Genomic DNA, 10,277 nt, shown 5'->3' on the forward strand with positions numbered 1-10,277 from the left:
GGCTTTCCAGCATAGTGGGTTCCATAGGAGATCCCAGAGCTTGGCGACGAATTTGGTGACTTTGACACCAAAATAGATTATACCCGAAACATCGAGAATTTTCCCGATCCGTCCAGTAAGAACGGAGATACGCCTCGAACGTTCCTGATTGGTTGAGAGGCTTCTATCTCCGCCTCCTGAGACCTATAAAAGGAAGCACCCGCAGCTGCCGGGCAGTGGTGAATTGGGTCGTGGACCAGTGGAGTCGAAGAGTAGTCGGAAACGACGGTAAAGAACTGGCCTTCCAGAGATAAGCGGAGCAGCGACGGAGTGAAGCTAGTGCTGAACTAAGCTGTGTTCTACTCTCTGCAGTAGAGTCTGTTGTATGCTTCAGTTTATGCTGTTTTGTATGCTGCTGTGTATTCTGCACGTCTCGGCTGAAGATAATCGTCTTCTGTGCTGTATATAGTTGTCGTCTTTGTGCTGTTCTGTGTGTCTTCGTGTAAATAAACGTCGTTGTTTTATTTTATACTGCCGCCAGCTGATTGAGTTTTCTCCACATCATATAACTTCCACTATCCAAACGAACCCCGGAAATTCCGTAACAATTGGATATATCATTTGAATGCATTAAATATGCCATTTATATGCATTGTTAATAAATATATGAGTGATATTATTTTTTATAAATATGTTAACAAGAAAGTGAATTGGCTTACAATGTGATTCCAATTACTTAGATTATTTTGAAGTGGAAGAAAGAGATGGATTAAATGAAAGAAAAAAAATCTGCCAACAAAATCTTTCCAAATAAAAAAAGCAATTAGTTTTGACTGATATTTTTAGTTAGTGTTATTTAAATATTATATGCATATGTATAAAATGTAAACAACATTTTTTTTGTCATTAAATGAATGCATTATAAGCAAATTTCGTCTATATCCTAAGAAACAAATTTTGTTGAGTCCAAAAACTCCCTTCCCTGAGCGGTTTTGTTGAAAATTTGATTGAACTCTACAAATTTCTTATAAAGGCTGTACACCAAATTTTATCAGTCTATATCAAAGTGTTTGTGAATCATCTTTGCACAGGTAGACAGGCAAACAGACGCCCATTTTTCAAAAATGTGTTTTTCGAACTCGGAGAAATCTAAAATGTGGAGATTCATCAAAATCTCGAGTTCAAATTTTTTGACAATTACTATGCGTTATCTGTACTTCATATACGAAAAAATAAAAACTCTTTGACTAATTTTGTTGAAAAGTAATTAAAACTAATTACCATAACCTGTACCTTAAATGTCCTGACCATATCATTTATTGCCTCTGCGTAAATATAATGACTTTCCAAATAGTAACCTAACGCAACAATGTATCGATCCGAATGCTTCTGACATAGTTGGCATGCAGAAAGGAAATCAGTTACGAATTAAACACCCAATTAATCGCCAAAGATCGCATACTAATAAATTCTTTCCTAGCTTAAATTTGCCTATGTTTTACAATGGCGTGTGATTCAGTCTGCAAATATGACATTGTAACCTTGTAATGTCATTTGTGAGCATTACGAAGAATTTTCCTTTACTTTCTACTTCTCTTTGGTCTCTCAAAATATAATATTGATGCCTTGTCAATATCCTTTTAATGTCATTTTGCTGTGTTAAATGTCTTAATTTGAAGCTTGGCGAAAGTTAATGCAAATGAATCTGGTAAGTTTAAACTCTAATCCTATAATTGCATCTGACTAGACATTTCTCTCTCTTCAAACTTCTTCGCCCTTTTAATATGAAAACTTTTGAACTTCTAATAATTTTGTCAAACTCATGCATTCGACAGACTGAGAAGGCTTTAGTGACTAAAATCACAGGTGTGCAGTGATTGCTTGTTCCTTGTAGAGAATAGGCAAGTTCTGATTTGCTCCATGTTTAATTATAACGCTGTAAAATTTTTAAAAAAAAGCTTGTTTACAGTATTTCATAATTTTTAATGTGCATTTTTCTGACCAAAGAATTATATTTGACTATCTTCGGAATATATCAAGAAGAAATTCGTAAATTCAATTATAGATAATTCAATTGGGAAAAAAAAAGTATTTATGGAATCTATTTAATTGAAAATGCTATTAATTCATCAGTTTTACTTTGGCTTTGGTAGCCATACACATTTGCAATAAAAGCCACTGCCGTGCAACGTATGTTATCGCTGTGTGGAGTTGGGGATTACAGTTTCTACAGCGATGCGTCAATTTGCATTGTGACGCAACATTTAACAATTTTTTTTTATTCAGAAGTTAAATTTTAATTGTAAATAAAACAAAATTTCAATCATTTTATTAAAAGCATATCTTATACAGAGAATTATTCAACATAAAAAAATAAATCGGATCTTCATATCTTGGTCACCAAGAATGGGAGGAGGGACAGGTTGGAATATTAGTAGGGTAGTGAAAAATGATTTATGCTTCATTTCAACAATGGAGTATACTTTTATAAAACACACTTAAAATATTATAAAAATTATTTAAAAATAGAAAAAAAATTATACATCAAAAAAGTTACAATCATTGAAAAGATATATATATATATATATAAATTTAAGATGCCGTAAAAATTCTTTTTGTGCTGTAATATTTCCATAAGTTATCTCAGCGTAAACGGCAACGTGTTGCTTGGTTTTTCATTAAATAGAATTTCGAAAATAATTCTCCCTAGAAGCTTATTTTCATCTTCTACAATATATGTATGTGCCAAATTTGGCATTTGCAGTTAAGGTATTTAACTAGTTTGAAAACATGAATTTTGATGAAAATTCGCTTTATTATTATTAATTTCTCCTTTATTCATTTTTCTATCCTTATATTAATAAAAAAAACATATAAACATTTTTGTTTTTTGAAAAATCCTCTCCGAATCCAGTCAGATACTTTAAAATGGTTTGGCCTGTAGAGCACCAATACAAACAATGCAAAACTGAAAAACATACACATTTATTTTTATCATCAGTAGAGATTATTTATTCATAAAAAGTATCGAGCATTCTGAATAATTTTCCATATCTCAAGATAAAGAAACTGTTAAATTGGCGAATCGGTCATGTTGTTGAGGTTAAGTATCTTGTCAAAGTTTATCTTACAATTTCTCTCGCCTGGACCTTCCGTTTTTTTGATGTTAAAGTGGCAGTCTCTCGTCACATATATTTTTCCTGGAAAAAGGTATGAAATCTGCAGATCCATACTTAGTTACGCTGTATCAAACCTACCATTGGTTTGTGACCTGTTCTTCCAACACCTGAGATGGATTTCAAAATGACTCGTCTCCGTATAGGACCCGCTCGTTACACTCACAGATATCTTATGAGTGTAAGATATAACAGTGCTCCAAGTAACTGTAGATAGAACAGTGCTCCAAGTAACTGTAGATATAACCAAGATATATACTGCTCCAAGTAAGCAGTAAAGTCATGCGCTTTCATCTGTGAGTGTAAGATATCTCACACTGGTGAGAGGGCACCAGTGTCTCCTGCATGATATGTTGATTGTAGCATCAAACACGTTTCGATTGAACGCTCTGATTTTCTCCCTCGCCGTGTTAACTTATTTCAAACATTATCATCAATTTCACAAGACCCGGTGACATCACCCAAATATTTTTAACATTTTAAAAATCCTTCTTCTTCTTCTTCTTCTTTCTAATCCCCTGATCGGAATCAGATCAGGTCCATGAGACCATTCACCTTCAAACCATCAAGGACATTATTGGGGCTATGAAGCAGGTTCTCCCGGGAAAAGCCAATACAGCGAAGCAAATGTTCAGCAGTGGCCCCGCTTGAATTGCACTTTGTGCAGATGGGGAAGATCTTGTTCCCACCGGAGAACCGAATAGTCTTGAGGTGGCCAGATTTAAATCTAGACGGAGCCGTCTGGTCTTGTCTAGCACCGCCAAAGCTCAGAGCACCACCAGGGCCAGAGCCAAGGTACCAAGGATGGGAAGGTGGTAGTTTCCAAGATGAGTTGACAAGGGCCTTACTTCTGGAATGCATTTCCTGGAAAGTTAAGGGCTCAGCAGAATTCAGAGTCAGGGATGAACCCTTCTTAGCCAGACTATCGGCAATGTCATTATATTTAAGGTTTACATGAGATGGTATCCATTGAAAATGTATAGCGGAGGACTTGGACATCAATTTTAATTTTTCAAAAACACGGATGCCTCTCTGGTCTACAATATTCCTCCAGTTTTCTAAGTACTGTATGACGCTACGACTATCAACTAGAAGCCAAATCTCACCGATTAATTGGTGATCTAAAGAAAAGCCCAGAGCCATGTCAATGGCTATCAATTCTGAGCCAAAGACGGAACTAAAGTCAGATTAAAAATCCATTCGTCTTTATACTTGCATTTAACACTTTTATCTTATGTTAGTATTCTACACTGCGTCATTTTTTTGCTCTTTGCATTTGTCTTTCACTTTCAGCAATTAACACTAGAACATTACCCATTTATTTATTTTTTCTTCATTATATTTTATAAGGTTATTATATTAATATATTTGCTTTTACCTTCAAAGTTCTTTTATAATCTGCTCCGATTTTACTGCTTACTTGGCGCAGAATGGCCAAACGGGGCTCATGAGCTGTTAAACCACAAACAAACAAATGAAGAAGAATAGGGCCTATGATGACGTATCTCTTGGAAGGGAGGATTTATTTGATACAAAAATTTTTGAAATCGATTTGATCCTGGCTGAGGAATTATGTAGAGGGCAGCTGTTTTGTTCTGGGTGGCAAAGCATTAATGATGTATCTAAAAGTCATGCGCTTTCATATGAAATTAAAATTTTCGAAAACGGTGCAGCAGTTGCGTCTGGCAAACTCTGCCGTTGATTTTTCCTAACAAAAATGTACAGGAAATCAGTATTTCTTCGATTTCTCTCGAAAACGGAAAATAGAGGAAGACGCTAAGAACTTGGTGATATTCTAGAAGTTTCATATGAAACAAAATTTTACAAAATCGGACCAGCAGTTTTGATTGGGCATCCAATACATTGATTTCTTTATTATTTCAAATATATAAATGAAATAAGTATCATGTATATAAAATTGGTAAGGAAAATTAAATGATAAATTGATTAATAATGAACTGTAATAAGACTTCATTTTACTTAAACAATAAAGGGATATATAACAAACAATTGATAAATGTCGCCAACTTGGCGACATCAGTTTTTTGTTGCTAATATTTGAGTTACATAAAGTTCTTGATTTCAAGATAAAAAAAATAATCAAATGATGGAGAGCATAATTACTTTTCGCTATCCCTAATTTTTCAATAAACTTAGATACATTTGCACATTTGCTTCATTGGTTTTTATTGATCAAATGAGAGGCCAAGAATTGGCTACAAAAATCGATTGGGATAGGAAAGAGAATGGTGGAACTTCTCTCTGATGAAATATAGCTTAATGTCTGGAGATATCGAAGCTGAAGAGCTGCTGGAGACTCGGCAATGATTTCAGCAGCTTCCTTCAAGGCACTGGAAGCTTTTTTTTCACCATCTGCAGTTATGACTTTGGCTTTTGCACCTCGAGTGGCTTCGGCTTCAGCTGCCATTGCTCTCTGCAGTTTTTCTGGCAAACGAACGTCTTTTATCTCGACTTGTTCAACTTTTATTCCCCAGGTTTCGGTGGTGACATTGAGGGAGTCTTTCATTTCTTGAGCAATTTTCTGTCGCTCTGCAACTATGTTCTCTAAGTAGCGGTCACCAAGTATGCTTCGTAGGGTTGTTTGAGCAAGAAGCTGAGTACTGTAATTCGCGTCCATCACATTAACCACGGACGCAGTTGCATTTTTCACGCGATAGTAAATCACAGCATCTACCTGAAGAGTTACAGATTCTTTTATGAGCACTTCTTGCGAAGGTACATTAAAAGTCATAGTCCTTAAATCTACTTTAGAATAGCTTTCAACACATGGCAAAACAAAGCAAAGTCCAGGTCCTTTAGCTTGTCCGCCCAATAAGCGACCCAGACGAAAAATAACAATTCTTTCATATTCTGGTACAACGATGATGCAAAAAAAGAGTGAAAATGGTAAAGTAATGATGGCAAGAATCATTGATAAAACAGTAAGAATCTGTCCGCATATTCCGATAGCTGTCTCAGAAAACTGTCCAGAAGGTTGCATTAACTACATTTATAAATAGTTCATTCCTCATATACTCTAGATCTTCAAGGAAATTTACGGAAAAGGTCACCATAAATTTTAAAACGGTGTAAATGTATATAAAATTAAACTATAAAGTAAGCTTGTTATTGTGTATTAAATCACTGCACTTTATTTTGTTAGCTTTACCAAAGCACGAGAAATTGATCATCAGTTGAGTTTAAAAGTTTCAGATTTGTGATCTAGTAATTTTTTTTTTTTAATTCCGACATCAAAATCTTTTTCAGTATATTAAGTAGTATCTCGTTTTGAGTTTTCATGCTGTAAAAAAGTTATCTCGAGAACAAATGGATGCATCGGCTTATGCATTGAAAATAACAATAAAAATTAATGCCGGGTTTATATTCGGCCAGTTATAAGACGGCCAGTAGGCAGCGCATGCGTAGAAAGAAACTGATCTATGTTTCCCACAATTTCATAAAATAGATTCAATGTTTGGCTATAAATTGCCGTTTTGGCGTGACTGAATTTTTCTTTTTTACTGCGTATCTTATTAAAATAATGGATATTTACACAAAGAAACATGGTAAAATAAAATAAAAAAAAGGTCAACATACTCAAATTTGGAAAACTATAAAAAACGACAAATAAAATGAAAAAAAAAGCACACATACACATAAACACACAAACTAACATCAGAAAGAAAAAAGAGCATAAAATGTCGGAATTAATTAATTGCAAGTGATAAATTTTTTCACGCCAAAAATATTGCCAAAAGTTTTTAACTAATGAAAAATTATTAAATGACTACTCCAAATGGATTTTAGGAGCTTGAGAATGTAAGATCATAAAACAGCGTATAAAGGCGTCTTCTTTCTGGTCATTTCTTTAATTCTTACAACTTTCTTTTTATCGTAGATCATATAATTATTGTTTTATCTTTCTTTTTTGCAACTCAAATTATTAGTATTTGTGTTTAGTTAATTAAATGAAAAATTCAATAATTGCCTACATTCGTAGATTCTATGAAGTATTACTTAAGTTGCGAATACACTAATTTTTGTAAAGATTGGTTTTACTAACCTTTTACTTAGAATAAAAGATAATAACAAAAGTTGTTGGCATTTTTGCTCAGTTTTTAGCCAGTAACCTGTAGTAATTTTAAAAAAAATTTACAGCAATTTGTACAGTTATTTGTTACGTTTTTTTCTGCCATTTTTTTGTATGTGTGTTTGTTTTTTAGACAATTTCTAAACCATTTTCGTGTATTGAGTTTCATAAAAGTTAATGCACGAAAATCATTCAATTTTTTTCTTTCAAAATTCATCTTAAAACACAATTTGTCATGATACTTTTTATGGTTGTGGAAAAGTTCAAACTAATTTTATTATTCATCAGGTTTCTTTACTCACGTATATTTGCCAATATTAAAGTTAGATTTGAGTTTGAGTTTGATGTTTATGGCACAAGAGCCAGATTTGGCTATGCTGCGCCAAACATATGGTAAAATGAGATAAAAAAGTTTTTTTAAAAAAATTTAATCTAGGTGTTAAAATTTTTGTCAATAGTAATATCGAGTATTATAAAAATATAAATCTTCAAAAGTTTACTAATGAATTATAAAATTAGATAAGATGTAAAAACCCAATTTCTTTTAAAAATTTAAAAATGTTCGCATGAGGATTTTCTCCCAATAAGTCACGGATGTTCAAATTTGATGTTCCGAAATGATGCAGCCGGTTTCTATTAAAAACTGGGCATTCGATTAAAATATGAACGATGGTAAATTCGACTTGACATGATGTGCAAGTTAGACATCGTTCACCAAACAAAAGGTGTTTGTGGGTGAAACGGGTGTGCCCAATGCGAAGTCGTGTCAACTTGACATCAAGTTCTCTCACTGGGATAATTGGCCATAATGTAATGTGTGATTTAATAAAATGTAACTTATTAGATATTTGGAGGTCCCACGATTCTTGCCATAATGAATGAATATGATGAGATAGATACTTCTTCGCATCAAGATAGGGAAGTGGTCGTTGTAAATATACTGATGCTTCCTTAGCTGCAACATCTGCTTTCTCATTTCCATGTATGCCAACGTGGCTAGGTAGCCAGCAAAATATTATATCTATGCTTTTAGATTGCAGAGTTCGTAGAAGACATAAACTATCAATGGCTATTGGATGCGTCATATTATGATGATTACCAATAGCTTCAAGAGCGCTCATACTATCGGAATAAATACAAAATTTTTGTTCCCCAAGAGTGGAAATTTTTTCTAGTGCAAATAAGATTGCCATTAATTCGGCCGTTAAAACAGAGTGAGTATTGTCTAATCGTATACTTAAAATATTTTCAGAAAAGACGATACCACATCCCACATGATGAGCAGTTTTCGATCCATCCGTAAAGACAGCAGTGTAATCTGAAAACTTATATCGGTGATAATTAAAAATTTGTTGGAAAATGGAGTGTGAAACTGTAGTTTTATCAAAAGTAGAAAATGGATTATGAAATGAAATTTGTGGAATATCCCAAGGTGGGAGGGATATAAAATTTATCGGATGGATTTGGACATTACAAAGATCTGAGTTGGCAAGCAATTGTTTCATCCTCTCGCAAAAAGGAGGGATATTAGAGGGACGAGCATTGTATAATCGGCCAATGCCAACAGGAATATTCATGTCCCGCATAGGGTGAGTAGTATGACATTTCAGTCTTAAAAAATATTGGACGCACAACTTTTTGCGACGTAGATTTAGTGGCAATTGGTGACAAACGACATATAAGCTGTGCACAGGAGAAGTTCGAAACGCTCCAGAACAGATCCTGAGAGCTGTATGATGCACAGTATCTAATTGCTTTAGAACACTAGTACGTGCAGAACCATACACTTCGCACCCATAATCAATACGCGAGAGTACTACAGACTGATAAATACGAAGTAGAGATGTTTTGTCCGCACCCCATGATGTAGTTGAAAGAACCCTCAAAATATTAAGTGATTTCTCACACTTCTTCCGCAGATAACGGATATGAGGAAGGAAAGTGAGTTTACGATCAAATATCAGTCCTAAAAAGCGAACCTCATCCACAACTGCTATTCTAATTCCCCGAATATTAATTATAGGGTCTAGGTGGAGGCTTCGTTTTCTACAGAAATGGACACAACAGCTCTTTTCAGGGGAGAGTGTGTGCCCATTCTCATCGCACCAGTCTATGAGCCTGTCAACAGCTTTCTGAAGTTGTCGTTCTATTAAGGCCATACTAGATCCCTGACAAAAGATCTGTAGGTCATCGACATACAATGTGCCAGAGACAGATGATGGTATGACTTTGAGGATTTGACTTAAAAGAAGGATAAAAAGAGTGACACTCAATACACTTCCTTGAGGAACACCCTCCTGTTGGATAAAAGTATTAGATAACGTTTGGTTAAAACGAACACGAAAATTACGAAATTCTAAGAAATTTTGAATAAAAACAGGCAGGTTACCCCTAAACCCCATATCAAATAAAATTTTAAGAATACCATAGCGCCATGTACGGTCATAAGCCTTTTTAATGTCAAAAAATATCGAAACAAGATGGATTCGGCGAACAAACGCATTGCGTATTTGAGATTCAAGGTGAATAAGATTATCAACTGTGGATCGACCTCGACGAAATCCACTCTGAAAGGGTGAAATATAACCTTTTTTCTCTATTTCATACATGAGACGTGAATTGACCATACGCTCGAATGTTTTACATAAGCAACTAGTCAAAGCGATCGGTCTATAGTTCAGAGGATCTACCGGATCTTTCCCTGGCTTCAGGATAGGAATCACAATCGCCTTTCGCCACTGTTCTGGAAACACTTGCTCATTCCAGATTCTGTTAAAGAGGTGAAGGAGATGAAAGAGAGAGGATTCATCCAGATGGCGGAGCATGCTGTATGTTATTCCATCAACACCTGGGCTAGTATCACGTGTCCGAGAGAGAGCCTTCTTTAGTTCATATATCAGGAATGTGCAGTTGTATGAAAAGCAACTGCGAGTTTCGAATTTTAATTTTAGTTGTTCTGCCCGTCTCTTTTTCTTGAGAAAAGCTGAATTACAGGAAGTAGAACTGGAGATATCAGCAAACGTTTGACCCAT

At 34.7% G+C, this 10,277-nt stretch overlaps 1 protein-coding gene across 1 annotated transcript; it reads right to left on the reverse strand.

Moving 5' to 3' along the window:
* Positions 1-348: 348 nt before the first annotated feature.
* LOC129987586 (podocin-like) lies at positions 349-10,277 on the reverse strand (the record flags this gene model as incomplete). Its single annotated transcript, XM_056095548.1, is given in 6 exon segments — positions 349-363; positions 365-403; positions 5,362-6,159; positions 8,919-9,126; positions 9,352-9,542; positions 9,936-10,277. Coding segments are annotated over 6 exon segments (1,593 nt in total), but the record flags the coding sequence as incomplete, so codon positions are not given.

The sequence above is a fragment of the Argiope bruennichi genome, chromosome 10, assembly GCF_947563725.1.
Source record: "Argiope bruennichi chromosome 10, qqArgBrue1.1, whole genome shotgun sequence".
NCBI classification, from domain to species: Eukaryota; Metazoa; Arthropoda; class Arachnida; order Araneae; family Araneidae; genus Argiope; species Argiope bruennichi.